This window comes from Lepisma saccharinum, chromosome 7, assembly GCF_977018435.1.
Source record: "Lepisma saccharinum chromosome 7, izLepSacc3.1, whole genome shotgun sequence".
Lineage (NCBI taxonomy): Eukaryota > Metazoa > Arthropoda > Insecta > Zygentoma > Lepismatidae > Lepisma > Lepisma saccharinum.
Genome location: NC_139235.1, coordinates 22,622,462 through 22,642,216, shown reverse-complemented (window position 1 = coordinate 22,642,216; position 19,755 = coordinate 22,622,462). Strand labels below are relative to the sequence as shown.

The 19,755-nt window shown below is 38.1% G+C and overlaps 2 protein-coding genes across 2 annotated transcripts in view; one reads left to right on the top strand and one right to left on the bottom strand.

The window, feature by feature from the left end:
* The window catches only part of RnrL (Ribonucleoside diphosphate reductase large subunit), a 51,232-nt gene extending 43,743 nt beyond the window's left edge, over positions 1-7,489 (bottom strand). Inside the window, exon 1 of the mRNA XM_083125079.1 lies at positions 7,339-7,489. Within this exon, the coding sequence (XP_082981205.1) occupies positions 7,339-7,384 (46 nt within the window). The 5' untranslated portion in view covers positions 7,385-7,489. The remainder of the gene's footprint in view (positions 1-7,338) is intronic.
* A 998-nt stretch (positions 7,490-8,487) lies between these two features.
* Positions 8,488-19,755, top strand: LOC145990380 (E3 ubiquitin-protein ligase RNF14-like). The gene is made up of 3 exons (XM_083126076.1): positions 8,488-8,673; positions 18,260-18,428; positions 19,430-19,755. The coding sequence occupies exons 1-3, from the start codon at positions 8,656-8,658 to the stop codon at positions 19,753-19,755; spliced, it is 513 nt and encodes a 170-aa protein (XP_082982202.1). The 5' UTR covers positions 8,488-8,655.

Below are 19,755 nucleotides of genomic sequence, written 5' to 3'. Positions count from 1 at the left end.
GTGAATGGTGCATGTGGCCTGTGATCGCAACCGAAAATGGACGATTGCTCATTATTTACCGGAAGATTTCAACAAAAATGGTTTCCATTCTTGTATACGGAGAACGACTGCAGAAATTGAAAAGTTTATTAAGCAACTCCTGCACGTCAAATAACAATATCAACACATCACCCCCACATGTTAACCTCAGATACTTCATCGGGACTACGTATTTTGTGAGTATATGAAGTACGATAGAAATTACAGCTGTGTCCGGTATTGTATATCTTACAGAGAAAATTTCAAGCAGAATTCACACATAATTCATGAATAATTCAAGGAATTCCCAGTGAGTAGCCACCCTGAGAAATCAGGAGTTGGAAGTATTTAAAGCAGTAATTTTATTGCCAAAAGTCCTAAACGTAACCTGGCTAACCTAACAAAGCATTTAGAAATGTAATACCCCTTCATACCTTATGGAAGAAATTTTTATGCTAACAGATCTAAACATAAACTTGACAAACAATGAAACCATATTGGATTGTAATATTGATTTATAACAAAGAAAAAAACTCTCCAATTACAGGAAAGCTTACACAATTGTACTAAGCAGTGGTGTGCTGGTGATTGGGTTCCAAAACTAGGGACAGTTTAAGGTTAGCATGGTGCAGGTACAATAGTGGCAAAAAGTGTGTGTGGGGGAGGGGGCAATTGGCCCCCTTAATCGATAGCAGATATTTTTGCAGGGGGGATGGGCAAATGATAAAAGTTGAATAGCAGAAAAAAATAACAATGAGTATTATTATCACGGTTATACTGCACGAGTCTGTTAAAAGAGGCCCCATGGAAAATGTGCTCCTTGCATGTAGGCAACCCTGGTACACTGAAGAGAAGAGCAGGTAGAGAACAGTCCAGGATATCGGTGCCAAGCAATTTAGACAACTTAACATAGAGGGGGATTGAAAAGAAAGTGTCCAGTAGTGACCTTGAGGCAGGTAGCGTGCAGGTGAGTTGAGTGCAGATGAAAGGCGAGGAAAGTTGTGAGTGTGGTTCAGTGAGTCAGCATGGTGTTAAAGGTGCAGCTGCGTATCTTTGTTGTAGAGACGTATGCACGCCTCGGATCTTGAAAACAGTGTGCAGATTTGTTTACGACGGAGTTTGCGGTGAATGGAGTTTCATCGAAGGCCCCAACCAAATCAGTCATGCAAAATGGTGGGAAACCGGATCCGTGCTGAATAAGCCAAAAGTGCATCCAAAGACTGTCCGCACTGAGGCAAAGGTGGGCGATGCAGCGCAGCTAATGATACGCAGTCCACGAAAATCATCTCTGCGTTTGGCACAACAGTAGCACGTGTCCCAGTCAACCGCTATGCATCAGGTGCGGGATGTGGACAAGGCATCTCGCGTGCAGTTTTGTGAGTGGTTTCTGTCTAATATTGCTCCGGAGATGCTGCAGGATGGTTACTTGTTCATTTCCGATGAAGCATGGTTCCATCTGTCAGGCTACATAAACACCCAAAACAAGTGACACTGGTCAGGTGACAATTCACACGTGTTCATGGAGGTTCCACTGCACGCACAGAAACTCTGTGTCTGGTGTGCAGTGTCGTCACGCCGCATCATCCACGTGTTCCTCCATGAGACTGAACTCTGCTCGTTACATCAGTAACGTAACGTGTTTGTTGAACATCTGACTGAGGATGAGCAAAGGAACGCTTACTTTCAGCAGGATAGAGCCACGTTGCACAGCATGTGCAACGATCACACACATTGAGTCAGTGTTCCCGCCTGATCGCGTCATCAGCCGTGGCACGAACCAACCTGACCAGCTAGTTCTCGAGATTTATCACCCTGTGATTTGTTGTTGTGGGGAGCTCTAAAGGAACAGGTGTATAGCAACAACCTTCACACACTCAAATAACTCCAGAACAACATTTTCACAGCTATCCAGGCCATCCCGCAGGATGTCCTCGCCCATGCTTTTCAGAACATGTGGTATCGTCTGCACACGTGCCTCGAGGTCAACGGAGGACATTTCCAGCACCTCCTCTATGTAGGTTGTTGTCACACTGTACTGTATTTACAGAAGAGATGTTTCATTAATTTAAGTTTATGTCAAGTTGTCTAAACTGCTTGGCACCGATATCCTGGACTGTTCTCTACCCCGCTCTTCTCTTCGGTGTACCAGGGTTGCCTACATGCAAGGAGCACATTTTCCACGGTGCCTCTTAACAGATTTGCCCAGCAAATGTCATTATACAATAATAAATATTATAAATAAAAACAAATTTTATTCAAAATAAAAATAATAATAATTATCGTTATATAAATGTGGAGACTTAATTCACCAAACAAGTGAATACCAGCACAATAATTTTAACACCATTAAGCCTGGTTTCCATGATAACAAAAAATCAACTATGCTGACCAAGGAAGAATTTACTTGATTTTAAAACAAACTAAACGTTACGTTTCAACCTTCTAGCAAGGTCTTCTTCAGACTCTGTACCAAATACAAATGAAATAAGGTACAAAACAGGAATATATACACACACAACAAAATCACTCCCCTCCAGACAAGGATATTAGAAAGTTGTTTATGTGGAACATTCCTTTCCAGAAATATCTGCTGAAACTCAAAATAGAAAAGGAAGAGAGGACAAGAAATTGAAACCACTTGGAATCAGAAGTGTGCAGCAGGGGTATTCTGTCACAGAAGAAGTGATGTAAGTGAGGTGACCAAAATAAATTTTATAAATAATATGGAGGGCAGAATCAAGAAAATATGCACAAAAGAATGTGAAAAAGAAGGCAAAATAAATAGCCTATGGAAACAGCTGGAAAAGAATGGCTACGAGAAGGAAGATAGACTGGATATAAACAGAGAAGGAAGAGAAGTGGCAGGGGAGAAGAGGAAGAGAAAGGAAAAGAGAGGTGGTTTGGCATAAAGAGTATGGTGAAGACCACAGAAAAGATATGCAAAGTGCTTAGGAAAGCGGGCATTAAAACTTACAGGAAGGGAGGACGAAGCATCTTAAGAATAGCAAAGAATGCGAACAAGAAAAAGGAAAACAGAAGAGGAAGGGATTATCTATGAAGTGAAGTGTAAAGAATGTCAGAGTGTGTACATAGGAGAAACAAAAAAGAGGCTTCAAGACAGGTTGAAAGAACATAGGGATGATGTAAGACTTAAGAGAGAGAAGATAAATGAGAAACTCTCATGAGAAACTGATTGGGCATCTCAAACCCAATGAAGTGGAACGTGCATTACACACATGTTTAAAAATTGCACAACAAGCGTTCTATTCAAAGGAAATCGAAGAACTCAACTCGAACCACAAACTTTCAAATAAAAGTTCCTTGAAAACATTGTATACATTCTTAGAGATCAGATGCTAAGAGTTGGAGGATGTCTGGATAACAGTCAATTATCATCATTCGACAGCAAGCATCAGATGATATTACCACCAAAAGGTAACCTTACAAAATTGATTGTTGAAGCAGAAGACAGAAAACTTCTACATGCAAGATCACAGCTATTAATAAGTTCTTTAAGAGACACATATTGGATTCCACGTGGCAAAGAAGTAGTTAAGAAAATACTACATAAATGCATTGTCTGTTTTAAGCTAAAAAGCAACAACATCGTCACAATTGATGGGACAATTACCTGCAGCTCAAGTTCAACAATCAAGACCATTTACCAATGTGGCTGTAGATTACGCCGGTCCAATACATGTCAAAACAGGAACCGCAAGAAGCAAGGCAGTTACCAAATGCTACGTAGCAGTATTCATTTGTTTATCAACAAGAACGATACATTTAGAAGCAGTCAGCAATCTCACATCTGAGGCTTTCATTGCTACACTTAGACATTTCACATCACGAAAAGAGAAGAGTATTAATATATATATAGTGACAATGGAACCAAATTTGTTGGCGAGAACAAAGAGTTACAAGAACTTTTACGACTATTTCAATCAGAAGCATTTAATAAGAAATTACAAGACTGCTTATCACTAGAAGGTCTACAGTGGCACTTTATGCCACCAGGATCACCACATTTCTCAGGACTCGCTGAGGCAGAAGTTAAATCAATGAAACATCATTTGATAAGAATAGTAGGCAAGCCACCAATAACATTCGAAGAATGGACATTATTGTGTCAGATAGAAAAGTGTTTAAATTCAAGACCCATTTCTGTAATCTCATAAGATCCAACCCCACTTACACCTGGTCACTTCCTCATAGGTCATCCTTTATCCTCATTATCTGAGCCAGACATCTCCGAATTACCAGTCAACACACTGACAAGATGGCAGGAAATTCAGCAATTTCACCAACAATTGTGGCATCGTTGGTCGAGGTAATATTTACATGGACTACAACAAGAGATCCAAGTGGACTCGTCAGCAGAAGATTCAAGCAGGTACCGTTATGGTACTGAAGGATGAAAGACTTCCTCCCCTTGTCTGGAATCTCTGCATCATCAAAGCAGTATATCCTGGAAAGGATGGACTTGTTCGCGTTGTCGACGTCAAGAGTAAAGGAGGTGTATACAGAAGACCAGTCGTCAAGATTGTACCACTTCCAATCGAAGATGATTCTGAACCATAGTTTAATGTCAATATAACAATTTGCAGTTATAAAGTGATCAAGTTTAATGAAGTAGCAGTGAAGTACAGTATAATATTACTTTGGTCTATTGTATGACAAAGGGGGGGGGGGGGAGGAAGAATGTATGATAACCATGTGTTTATATTAACTTTGCATAGCAACATGCATTTGTTTCTTTTTTTTATGTACGCACGCCAGTAAGAACATTGCTAGTCAGACGAGAGCTTGCGAACAGTGTGGCTCCTCAGACATTTGTACAAAAGCAGCTCCGATGTGCATTGCGATATGTAACCACAATATTTGTTATTTGTAGTAGTACTCGTGTTAGTGAATAAAACATCAAAACCCAAACAGAATTAGAATAAGCATCTTGCCCCATATTTAAAGAGGGCTTGGGTTCTGACTTAGTAGAAGAAGTGTCTGCAATTGATGATGTGGTTGGGTTGGAGTGAGTATGTATCCTTGGCTTCCCAGAATGTTTACTTTTATGTTTTGATGTCTCTGATATTTCTATCGACTTCCCTGATGAGTGTGGAAGAGGATAATGAATTGTTGAAGCAACTGGAGCTAGATTTGTCCCAACAGAATGTTTTTGCCATAGGTTAATGCTAGGGCTGTGGTTTGAAATTGTGATGGGTTTAGATGTGAGGGTGGGTTGTGGATTATGATTTGGAGTTTTTGAGACACTAGGTGAACCATTTAGTCGTGCACGAAACTGAATAGGAGGAAAATCTGTTTTGTTTACAATGGGATTCAGAATTTCCTCTGTAGATGGCGGTTGCATGTATGTGCCTTCAATAATTTGTCCAACCTCAAGGCAAAGGAGATTATCGTTCGCCATATGCTGCTGTATTTGTTGCTCTCTTCGCCACATTGGACAGTTTTTAGAGCTGAGTGAGCTCCCTGGCAATTGGAGCATTTGGCTGGTAGGTTACAGGAAGTACCATGCTTATTGTCTACGCAGGTTGCACACTTTGGTTGAGAATGGCACTGAGCTGCCATGTGTGCATATCTGAAAAATTGTCTGCACTGAAGAACAGCTTTTTTCCTGGGTTTTACTTCATGCATCATATTATTTTTGATTATTGTCTGGGGAATTATACTCCCAAAAAATGTCAAATACACGTTTTGCCTCTCGTAGTAAGAATGATCCATCATTTTTTCACAACTTATTTTTCATACGTTTGAAGAAAGATGACGTAAAAGGTACATTACGCAAATATCCCAGCTGCCGACAAGAGGCTCAAAGGGATGGTGTGCTTGAGACTATCACCAACATCATGAGATGCTGATGCCAGGGGTCCCGGGTTCGAATCCTGCTCGGGCATGGTTGTTTGTGAATGTCCATTCATCAATTTCATCACTTTTCCCCATCTTCGCAAATTAGCCAAGAGGCACAAAACGCAAAGTAAAATAAATCAATCCAATGATGAGATGCTGAAAGCATTGAGGAAAATTATTGTAATGCTAAGAGCCCTAAACCTAACTAGCCGAACTTAACTATGAAACACCTTCGCACCACACATACATGACTCAGATGGCAGTAGCAGTCTTTAACCAACACGACAGTAAAAGAATGGCTGGTTCCAAGAGAAAAATCGGTAACAGTTCCATATGGGCAAAATGTTTATCTTCATTTTTACAGAAGAAACTACTTACGGAAATGAGTTTCTGTAAGATTTCCAAGGTTCATCGAGGTATTTTCTTTCATCGTTGATTCTATTTTACCGGGAAATCACTAACCGACGCAAAATTGCCATTGCTTCCCCTACGTGAACCGAATGCTGCATATGTTTGATGACGTAACCCCCTGTTAGGGTTTCCAACCCCCTTTTTTTAAAAAAAAACTATGCTCGCCTAACATAACCTTAAAGGAAATGGTTCGTGGGGCTATCCGTCAGCTACCCATGCATAATGTATAATTTGCACTCGTGACAAACACAATGGTAGGTATTTTTCGGTTAAGAAGGTTGGAAACACTGCATACCCAAAACTGTAGTCAAGCTGTGCCCGCCACATTGTGTGTTACGCAAGTAAAAAATGGAAGAACAGAAATTACTCTCTATGTGAAAAATTGAAATTATTTTCGTGAAAAAAGCAAAATGCCACCTTCACGAATCTTTTGCAAGGCACAACAGGTAAGTACGAATGTAAAAAATGACGAAATCAACGAGTGAGAGGTGTTTGCCCATATGAAACTCTCATTTTGAAAACTCAAAAGTGATTAAGATTTAGAAATGTTATAAAGAATTTAATTTATATTCAGAGTGAAATATAATAGCCTCTTTATTGATACAGCAACACTCTGGCACAATGTAAAATAAAATGAAAAAATTGTACAGCTAAATTCCTAATCGTACACGAAAAACTAGCCCATATTAGATCTACTGCACCTTGTACTCCACCCAGTAGACAATGCAAACTGAAAATATTGTACTATTTTCACAAGCCAATACTTATTTAATTTATAGTGAGTCATCTTGTGAAATTGCATTACCATGTTCAATTGTTGCGCTACTGATGAAAAAATCAAATTATTCAGAAAAATGTCTCTCTGGAGACGAGGGGTTCTGTGAAAATCGGGACTGTTCTGACAAACAGCACGTCAGAAAATCATAATATATTAACAAGAGGCATGAAGTGTGTAAGACATTAAACGATTACATCGTTCTTTGTGCGAGCAATGGACTTAATCAAATCCGTATTTTCTGCTATTATTTAAGGTAATAAACTAAATCTTACCTCTTTTAATTACATACATCTTGCCTATTTGGTTACTTACAACCATTATACACTTTGAATGAAACAAAAAAAAAAACTAAATTCCCCAAAACCTAGCAATCCCAACGAAGCTCTGGAAAAACTTTTAGCGGGAACGGGCTTAAAACAAGGCGGGTACAGTGTTGCCACAAATCTGTGGGTACAATTTACCTTTCTCAGAGGCTAAACTTCCCTCTTTCGCCCACTATTTCCCTTCATCTAAATAAATGAGGATACAACCATGATACAACCTAACCTAACTCTCCTTGATCTAAATGTTAGATATTTCCCGACACTTTAAAAATCTCGAATTCCACACACTATTTCCCCCTTCAAGTAGCATTTTTTCATTTTCTGAAATCAAAACTGCCATTCACAAAACTGCTCTGGATCCCGAAAAGTTGGGGAAATTCTCTCCTGAAGTCGAGATCGGAAAGCATTTTTTCTTTCCGGGCCCCGAGCCCGCACACCCCCCTTAAGTTTCAAACGCCCTGCGACTGTGCCCCTATTACTTTTGCTATTACATATAGAATAATCGATGGTTGCTAAAATACATCGAGTTTTCGGAAAAATGTCTCATGCGTCTCACTTAACGCACCCATAGCTGAACACTACCCGGCCCTTCGTCTGTCTGACATTAAGAAGCGTTCTTGCATTACGCTTAAGTTTAGTTCTCCTAGCATAAATGCACTGCAATTTTTCGTAACATACTCAGGGTTAGACCAAAGAGGTACTATTTATTCGAAGAAAACTAAACATAAGAAGTCTAACTAACAATGAAGTTTTCAACGTTAACGTCAGAAGACGAAGGGCGGGAAGGGAAAGTTGTTTGAGGTGTGTGCCATATGAGAGATATTGCTTGCCTCTTTCTGACCATCATGTGTGATGTCTGCTGTTTCAGCCACGTATTAGTATTAATTTGGATGTAATTATGAGATATGTTTTGTGTATTGGACGAAGAATGAAAACATATTCGCCTGTGTGTCATCGGTTAATATGAATTACAAGTTTTGAGAAGGTGGACAACATTGGAATCTAATATCCATGAAGTAAGCCAGATTGCAAGTTATGCAATGTTGTAGTCGCTTATTTTCACATACGCGTAGGTCATGTTTCAAGAGTCATCGCAAGTTACAAGGAGATTTACGTTATTTTATATTTTGCAAGAAGCAACTTGTCACTACTTTTAACGGTTGATTTTTAGTGTTTGCAATACAAATTCCTGGTAGCGATCATTTTGTGCATGTGTGTACCTCCACCGGTATTGAACCCGAGACTCCTTAATTACAAGGGGAAGATATGACCACGATACTGTTGGTAAGACCCCCGTGCATCTCGAGTCGGATTTAGTACTTACGTTACATTATTACGACAGATTTATTTGTAGTGCTTGAGTATATCTACATTCGAATCAAAGAGCGTATCATAATTCTAGTTTCTTTCAATTCAACCCTCGCCTGCAGCCACACCTGATTTCGTCTTGATAAATTGGAGTCGCCCTAACTTTTGGGAAGCCAGTTGTCACTTTATGCATATGAGTAAAAAATAAAGTTTTGTCCATACACTACAATTTTTTTTTTTAGTAACTGTTCTGAATGTTTAATGATTTTTGCAATTTTCATAGGAGAAAGAATAATAATTTTTGCAGAATAATATACAGGCAGAAAGAGCATCCCCCACCTCCCCAGTCCACTGCTCGGTACTATTATCATATGAGGGAAACGGTACTACTTTACTATACCGGAGACAACTATCAATAATTTATTTTGCAATTTTTTACATTGCTAACGTACTATCCTGCATTGCGGAACATTTCTTTAGGTGAAATAATGAATTTCTAACGAAAATAATGTCTTTTTTTTTTACATTAACGAGTACTTACTGTTGTTCCGTATTTCCCACAAACCATCCATGGGTAGCCCCAAAAACCATTGACGTTAGCCCACAAATTCAGGATAGCCCCACGAACCATCACGGGGACGAGGTATGCCTACTAGGTTAGGTTAGGCCTGTTAGGTTAGGTTCCATTAGCACTCCTTCCATTCAATTTAGCATATACGGACAACATCGGTTTTTCTCGATGAAAGAAAATACACGGAATTCTTTTAATTTTAACCTTCCAGGTCCTGCATTCCACTTCTTTCTTCAAGATTCCATGTTGAATTGCAAATTCCACGGCATCTTCCACACCTGGCAACAACTTCACGACGCATCCTCGACACGTCATCTTGTAAAAGCAGCAATAGCGCGTATTGTGCTCTCGTGCAGAAAGCAAATGGTGGCAGCAGAAATAGCACTTCGGAAATAGATTTTCGTTGAAAACCACATGCATTCGCATTAAAATGGATCAAAACTACATTCCCGAACATCAACAACGCTACAGAAAATGATTTGCATGAGTACTTTCTCCTGTAAATTTGAAGAAATCTGTCTCTGGTATAGTAAAGTGTTACCAGGGAAACACCTACGAATCATATATTTCGGACTTCTTTACATTGCTAACGTGTTATTTTCGAATGCGGAACATTTCTTAAGGTGAAATAATGCATTTCTAACTAAGATAATGTCTATTTCTTCTATTTACGAGTACTTACTGTTACTTGTTGTTTCGAATCTGTAACACATTATGGCCGTGATAGCGTACTGGTTTAGGGGGCGTTCTGAGAGTGTTTTGTCGATTTATGCAGTGTTGCAACCTCGTTCACTGGAAAATATCTACTTTCGTGCCCAGATTTGAAATTATGCTATTACGTCGCAAACCATTGACGTTAGCCCCACAAACCATTCACGTTAGCCCCAAAAACCATTTTCCGTAAGGTTAGGTTGAGTTAGGTTAGGCAAGCATAGTTAAAAAAAAAAAAATTAAAAATACTCGACACGTGGTTCTAGTGAAAACACATCGAGGCTGAAACACTAGCTACGGGGTTGCATCATCTTAACACACGGAACATTGCACTCTCATGGAGAAAGCAAATGGCGGGAGCACAAACAGCATGTCGGACAGAGATTTTCGCAGAAAACAACACACATTCACATTAAAATGGATCAAATCTACATTCAGGAACTTCCACAACGCTAAAGAAAATTATTTCCGTAAGTACTTTCTCCTGTAAATTTGAAGGAATCCGTTTCCCTCATACGATAATGTTACCCACTGCTCAACCAATTGAGTAGGTGGAGACTGTAGAAGGCAGTTAGAATATATTTTTCTGAGCCCTCCTCACACACGTAGTATTAGCACCATAACTTTTTCACATTATATTTATGCACAAGAGCATGATACAGTCATGTGTTTTGAAGTCGTTTGTATAAAGTATTATGTGTATGGACACAAAAATCTTGGAAATGTTATGATTTTCTCCATTTTTTAGGCGAGACTCTACTTTACGTCCTTATTGCCTTTTGATGGTCGAGACTCTACTTTACGTTCTTATTGCCTTTTGATGGTAACCGATGGTAGTTAACAATACTGCAGGCTCGTCTTTGTGTCCGCGTTGTGAATGTTTGTGCTTTGCTCGTTTGCGTTCTGCGTGGTGATTACTGCTTTGCGTTCGCGGTGCATTGTGCGTGTGTATGGTGCATGAAAAAGAACAGGTTCCAAAAACTTGTAGATAGTGTAAAATACGTTTATCCCCAGTAATAATTTAGTGCATCGTTCAAAACTGTGCTTGCAGACAGCCAGCATCTCTTCGGGTAAGTTCCTTTTTCTTTTTACGCTTTCTGTTCACGATAGCCTCACTAACCATTCACGGATAGCCCCGCTAACCATTCACGATAGCCTCACAAACCATTCACGGGGACGAGGTATGCCTACAAGGTTAGGTTAGGTTTCATTAGCACTCATTTCACTCCTAAATATGTGCTTCATCATCGAAAAATTTCCTCAGTACGTTCAATTACTCATATCCGGACAACATCGGTTTTTATCGATTTCCTCCTCCAGGTAATTTTTCCTCGCTTTGGGATTTACGTTGTTGAATTCCTTATACAATAAGCTTTCCAACGATATATGACACCTATTCCTTAGGAAAAGGACGTAAAGTAGAGTCTTACCATTTTTTTACAACATTACAATTATTATATTAAATAACAAACAAGCATCGGTAACGGTTCCGTTTGTTGTATGACTTTATTTAATAAAAAAATTCTAGCAGAAAGACATTATCATAGACTTTTGGAAATCATTGTCACACGAAATTTGAACCTTCCTTAAAGTAATGAGCACTGTGTGAATTCGAAGAAAGTTATTTACGTTGTAAAAAGAAATTTAAAATTACCTTACGCAAGTATGCACACTTCCCATGCACAAGGTATTCTCCGTTGACACGTGACAGTAAGTATCGTAGAGTAGTGGGAATAAATGTAAATCGGGACTTTAGTAGAATGCATTTAGGGACTTTATTTTAATGCTAAGAGAACCAAACCTGACCTAACCTAACCACGAAAGCATATATTGAACAAAATCTTAAGTCATTGCTGAAACTCCGCAGTATGTGTTAACAGACGTAAATCGAAATCGAACCATTTAAAAATTGCATTCGTAGCATGGTGAAATTGCAATAAAAGAAAAGGAACTTGGGCCCAAGCATCTCTCGTGTTTCGTGTTTGTTTTAATATGTTTATCTCTTGTCTACAAGTGTGAGCGATGATCGATCAAGAGTGTACATTGTAATGATCTTGCACTGAAAAATTTCAAGATGAATATTATCGTAAGAACTAGGCTACATAAAATTTCTTGTTATCAATTTGTGAACCTTAATATAGTTATTACAAAAACAGACGTCCCGCACCGTGGCTGTGCAGTCTAAGGCATCATCCTTTGCGCTCCGGCTACAAGATGGGATGAATTTCAGAGTTGTAATATATTTTTTAAAGTAACGTTAAATGAATGAATTGATTTATTTTACTTCATGTTTCTGCCACATTTGATTAATTGCGAAGATGAGTCCGAAATGGATGAAGGATGCATATGAACAGGACACAATGCAAGATCCATAGGTCCAGAGACAGAGCTAGTGTGCAAACTGCAGTCCAGGTTGTATTATGTGGAAGTGATGTTGGCATTTGGGTTCTTGCATTTTAATGTTTAGTACTTTTTCCCTCTTTCTCCCCTCCCCCCCTTCATGCATATTCTTTTCTGCCCATCTACACACCTATTGTTTATTCTATGTATAAATAAGACTACTTCAAATTAAGAAAAACGCAACATTTTCAAGTTTTTGTGTCCATACACACAATACTTTACAATTTCATAAAACCATAACTACCACATTTCAATTCCATTATATTACAGTAGCGTGCAAATTAATCCGAACAAGATACACATTTTGTCATTTAATGCAATTGCTGAAATATACATAACTATACATGTATTTAGAAATACCCTTAGTACTTTATGTGACCTCTATTGTTTGTAATCACATCAATGACACGTTTAGGCATGGATGACACTAAATTTGCACAAATGTTTTTATTTTCTTCATCATGGTACCACAAGTTAACAAGGGCACAAAGCATTTTCTCCTTGGTTGAACAATCCACTTTTGACATCCTTCTCTTGCAGATAGACCATAAATTTTCAATTGGGTTTCCGTCAGGTGAGTTTCCTGGCCAGGAGAGTACTTACTTGTACATTGTTATTATCAAAGAACTGATTGACTTTTCGAGATGTATGACATTTTGCTAGGTCCTGTTGGAAAACACCATCAGGAAAGGATTTCTTGGGACCAGATATGACTTTTTGTCGCAGTATGTCAATATATTTATCATTGTTCATCATCCCCTTAACAGGAACTATTGGTTCAGACCCTTCAGATGTGAAACAACCCCAGAACATTATTTTCAGGGGGGTGTTTTGGAGTTTGCTGCATGTGTATTGGTGAAAGTTTTTCACATTTTTCTTTACGAACGAAAAAAACCTTGTGACCGTGCACTTCAAAATGGCATTCTTCCTAAAAAAGCACTTTCTTCCACTCACTCACGGTCCAGTCCTGCTGACGTTTTGCCCACGTTACACGCTTTTTACACATTTTTTTTTGTAAGCAATTGTTTTTTCAATGGCCTACAAGCTTTTCATCCAGATGCAAGCAGTCGGCGACACACTGTTGTAACGTGGACGTCCACTCCACTTGACAATAAATCACATGTTAAATCAACAGCAGTCAGTCTGGGGTTCAGTTTGCTTTGTCTAATAAAAACTCGGTCATCCTGCAACGAAGTCTTCCGTTTGTGACCACATTTTCCCTTTCTTTGAGGCTCGATGGATCAAGTCTCTTGGTATTGGTTCAAAATTGAATTACCCATACCCAATCTGACACCACATTCTGTAGCAATTTATCTCTGTGCCATTGAAGTATGCTGTGATAACTTAACGGTACTACTTTACTATACCTGAGACACCTGGGAATCATTTCTTTCGCACTTTTTTACATTGCTAACGTACTATTCTGCATTCCGGAACACTTATTTAGGTGAAATAATTTAATTTGTTAGGAAAGTAATGTATATTTCTTACATTTACGAGTACTTACTGTTCTTGTTTATTTCCACACACAACATGGCGATAGCTTACCGTTGATCGTTCCTTGAGCCAGAAAAACCATTGACGTTAGCCCAAAAATTCACGATAGCCCCACAAACCATCACGGGGACGAGGTATGCCTACTAGGTTAGGTTAGGCCTGTTAGGTTTGTTTCCATTAGCACTCCTTTCGTTCAATTAAGCAGATACGGACAATACGAGAGCGTATTCTGCTCTCATGCAGGAAGCAAATGGCGGCAGCAGCAATAGCACGTCGGAAATAGATTTTCGTACAAAACCACATGCAATTGCATTAAAATGAATCAAAATTACATTCCCGAACATCAACAACGCTACAGAAAATGATTTGCGTAAGTACTTTCTCCTGTAAATATGAAGAAATCTGTCTCAGGTATAGTAAAGTGTTACCAACTTAACAATTTTCGACCGTTTGCGTGGCATTGTATCCATTTGGGTAGCAGCCGAAATAGGAACCACTCACACAAAAAAACTTACCTTCCTCTTGGCACATAACTTGCAACACAAATGACTCTTTGTCTGTCGACAATAACAAAATTCTTCAATAATAGACTCCACTTCGGGTCTTCAACAATGAACTATTGAGTAAAAATGGATCGTTATTCATAGCCCAGGGCATTATCAAGACAGAGTGTGCAGTTATTTAAAAAAAAAAGTGAAACTAAAGCTTAAAACTCTGCAACGTATTTTAAGATTATTGTATACCTGGAAAAGTATGCATCTTTTTCGGATTAATTTGCACGCTACTGTATTTATTTGTTACTACCAATTTGAAATTACCCTGTGTGGTAGAGAGCTTTATTCTTCAATACTAAAGTAAAAAAGCCACAGAGGTGTGCAACATTACAATTATTATATAAAAATAACAAGCTAGCACCTCTCGTGGTGTTTTTGAAGTACTTAATATGCTCATCTCTTGTCTGCAAATGTGAGTGATGATCAATAAAGTGTGTGTGTGTGCATTGCATTGATCTTGCACAGGTTCCTGGAGGAAGCTAAACAACTTTTCTCCTGAGATTTCGGCCTGTGTATGAGAATCGGTGGCCAACCACCATCGTGAGCAAATGAAACAAGTTAAATGGATATTTTTTTTTATCGTTTCTTTGTTCAATTTCCCGTTGGGAGTTCAAAAATTTTTGTTTCAGTCTTATATAGTGAGAATCAGAGAGTGTACCAGTCTGAAAATCCTGAAAGAGTCAGGGAAATTTACTGTGTTTCTGGAGAAATCAATATTTTCAGGGAAGTGCACTGAAAATAGGTTCTTGAACAAAGAAGAGAAGGGCAAGCAGAAATTTTTAATTTGTTGTGGACAAATTATAGTGCAGTTTGATATACTGAATATTACTAGCAGTTACAGAAAAAAAGTGCATATTAGTTACTATAGAGTAATGGTCATATTTTGAACATTTTTAAACTAGAAATCGACTACAGTTAGTGGCTATTGGCATTTACCACTTTCTTGTTGTGATTCTTAGGTTGTACTCAGTACATATTAGGGTTAATACATGTATTACTAAATTTTACTAGAATTATGTAATATTTATGCTTTAATTGTCATGATTTTTATTTTGTAAAAAATATTTCTTTGTTTATCATTTGTCAGTATCTGGCAAGTATTATGTAAAAGCTCACTCCTATTTTCTGTTCAGTTGTCCATCCCATTAATACTTTTGACCTTGTTTAGTGACGTTTAGCTAAATTTTAGTGTTCTTCTTATATAAATGTGTAAACACGAGATGCCCTAATGGCTTTAGTGTGGAAAATTTGTCTTCTTGGTCTGGAAAAGTCAGGGAATTTTGTTTTTATAAAGTTGTAGACACCCTGAGAATGATTGGGGGACTGCATTTGTGAACTCTGGTCTGTAAAGGAAACAGCAACAACGAGACCCCCCTCGAGACAGTGAAATATTTTCAAAGCTTTATGATGATTTTGTTGTTTTTAGGTTGTGGAAATGTGTTATTGTGAAGTGACATCTGTTACCTTAGGATCAAGCAGATCAGCTTGAAGGCTTTGCACAAGTGAATATATCACCCAACATGACATTTCACAACAGAAGCAGATGGGACATTGCCTACCGTTTCATGAATGTAACACAAAGGACTGAAGACTTATGAAACCAATATAGAAGTGAAATTATCGTTGTGCATGTTAGATTTATTGTTGTTTATAATTTTACGTCATTAGGTTAGAACTGTTAGGTTTGTGCTTGCAGCAGTTTTAAATGTTTTTGTTCATTTCAGAGTCCTAAGTTTGATGGTGTGATCTTTTGTACATGTTCTTTAGCTATTTGAGTGTACATACAACCAGTTTTTACTAATAAAAAGCGCGAATGTACTCCGTGTTGGTAGGGTTTTACTAACATGGGCCATACTTTGCAATCAAGTATCTCCATTATTTGTTTTTTCTGCATGCTGGAACCAATTTTATATTACGTAAAACATGAAAATCTGTGGATTAAAAAAAATCAATCTGACTCAAGAGGTTACGGTGGGCCAGCTCTCGAATCACAAACATTCAGGGTGGTGTTTGAAGGGGGGATGGGGTAATTCCCCCTCTCTGGATACTTGTGACCCCCTGGGGGATAAACATGTTATTGGCAATTTAGTTACTTGTTCCCGCTTCACCATTCAATTTCAACACTTTTCTGTCACACAACTGGAAGCTCCATTTGGTGAGTACAGATGGCCTCAGGTGCTGCTCTATTCTTAGAACTGTCAAACAAGTGGCCAGGTTCGAAGACCACCTCCCCTCTTTTCTTTGTCCATGGAATTTGGCCGGAAAACGGCAGTCCAATGAATGTGAAAGTTACAAATGAGTTGTCAACGCAGAACGTCTCTATTTGTATGAGTGGAACAATAGTACACAAAGATAGCCTACATGGAATTTTTGACGCGAGCATGACAGCCCTTTATGAAGTCATCGTTTAAAGAACTGTGTGCTTTTTTTAAAAAAAGAACAATAAGTTAGATTTCGTTGTGAAGCTAAAATGTCAGTGAAAATAGTGAACATTACGAGTTCCAGACTATGCAATATCAGGAATCTGCCTTCAAGTTGACATTAACTAAATGCGAGCTGCCACGTATATTAAAGTTGTGATATATACGATAATAGGAAGTCAAGCTTTTTTTTTGCTTGACTTCTTTTTCTGCTTTGATATTCTGTTATTGCATTATGATTCATAGTGTGTCTAGTATCCTTCATGCATCTAGCATCACTAATGAACAAAAACTTATAAAGCTGGTGGTGGTGATGACTGTTGAACAAAGAATCGGTTCTGAAAATTTGCAAGTGCATCTACACAAGATGGCAGTAGTAGTAAAGTGGTGATTTCCTTTTTGATTGTTGATTGCCTGTGAAAAAATTAATAAAACAAACATTACACGGCCGTGGCTTGATGTATATAGTGATGAAGTTACACATAGTTAATATTTAAACATTACTGAAATAAAACACATGGGCGAGTTGGAATGTAGTTTTCTTTGTTGGAAATATTTTTTGGTAAAATATCATGATTAAAAATACAGAGGAATAGATATTGAATTTATTCTCTTGATCATTTCAGTAACAATTGACCATGAATTTACGCACACAATGATTCGCGTTAGATATACATAGTAGTGGTAATCGCTATTGTCTTGAATTCATTAACAAGCTAATGGAACTTGTGTTAAGCGCCTGGGAAGCAAGTTGATGAGTAATTTTTATGATTTCGCAAATGTAACAGTAATTTAGCAAATGGGTGCTATTTTTATGGGGTAGATAAATATTTGTTTCTGCCCCCACTTGCAAAGTTATGCCCAAGTTTGATTCAGATCCCCAAAAGTCCAACATTTAGGTTCCAGACTAGATTTCTAAGGGTGGGTGTCAAAATCCCACTATAAAAACTGTATCCGAAGTCCCGATTAGCTATTCTTATCAGAAAGTGGTGTTCGCCTTTCCTTTCAGTCAAGATACAAATTTAAATCATCAATTTTTTTTTTAGTACGAAAAACGAAGTGTTCACTGACCCCCTGCAAAGCATTATCTCATGTTGTCTGTAGACAGTCAGTAGAATCCCCCCCCCCCCCCCCCGCATGGAATTTTTTTAATACCATACTGCAAACATTATAAATATGATAATGTTGATTTGTACACACACACTCACTCTCTCTCTCTCTCTCTCTCTCTCTCTCTCTCTCTCTCTCTCTCTCTCTCTCTCTCTCTCTTCTCTTTCTCTTTGTTTCTTTTACATAATCATCCACTTCTCCATGTGTCGACGTCACTGTACCTTATGTAAAGAACGGAAGAATTTTATTGCTACAACAGTATTTGTATGTAATGATTAGTAATATGATTCTATTTCCAGATGAATGATAAAGAAAGCCAGAGGGATGAGTTGTTTGCTCTTCAGAGCATTTATAATGAAGATGAATTTCAAATCAGTGAAGAGGAAGGAGAATCAGGTGGATGCTTTATCGCCAACATAGATCTTCCTGAAGATTTTGTCATTGTGTATAGGGACTGGAGACATAAAGGTAAACTGACATCTTACCCAATATTTTGTACTGTTAATTTTGCACATGGCTTATATTATGCTGTAACTTATATAATATATTGTGGACAAAGTCTGTGACATGTGCATTTTCACAGAGTTCGAGAAACCTGCACTTGTTTCTTCAAGTGATGAAAGTTAAGGTTAGGCAACTTTTGAAGCACTTTTTTAGGTTCATATAAAGGATTCAGAAAATGTACTATCTTGATTTCAGAGGCAATCCGGATTTTGAAGGCAATTAGGATTCATAATAATTGTCTTCACTTTTCTAGGTAAAATTTGTTAGTGAATCTCTCTCAATGTGCTTTATTTTAACTTTCGTCTCATTTCATGATCATCTCATCTAGGTTTTTGTTGTACCGCAGCATACATTTAAATTCAAGCCCATAACAAGCTAGACTTTCTATTGACCGATGCATGTAATACCTTACTTGCAATTTAAATGTATTATTTTTGCCAGCAGAATCACTAATCATTTTCATGGTGAGCCATCCTTGTCTTAGAATAATTCAAGTCTAGAGGGGTGGGTCAAAATTATGACGTCATGAAATCACAATAATAATGTGTGGTCTGTTGGCTAATACAAGGAGTGATACACGCCAGTGTATCTCATCACAATTGCAGCATCAGTTTTCAGATGTCAAATTTCTCTCAGATTCTCTGGTTTTGTTCTCCAGATTCCAGATGTACCATGCACCTTATCTTATAACTGGAACGAAAATATTTGTGAACTCCTGGACCTGGTCTAATCAGTATATTGTTTATACTATATTTAACAATAACTTCTGTGGGTTTAATGATAGTAAATGTAATATATAAAATGACTGTAATCAATAGGTAACCTAAAAATGCCATTATGTGTAATTATTGACAACATCTATTGCATCTAAAAAGCTTAATGATGAATAAATTATTCTATTCTATTGTAATCTTCATCTAATGCAGTATTTATATTTATTCTCAAGCATCTTTGTCTATTTTCAGATAAGGCTGAAGAGTATGAGGAATTGAAAGTGACTTTCCTCCCTCCCGTGATCCTGTACTTTAACCTGCCATGCGATTATCCTTCGAAATCACCCCCTAACTACACCCTAGCATGCAAATGGCTTCATAGGCACCAGGTAAGCCCACAGGTATGCATGTGTCATTCTTGGAGTTCAATATCAATGTTTCTCCCAGCATTAAACAGTGGTCGGAGGAAATTATGTTGTTCAACATGGAACCTAGGTTCGATTCCTGGGAATAGTGAATTACAGTTGGAATTTTTCCTAACAGTGTTCCTGCATAAGGCATCTCTGCAGTTCACGTAA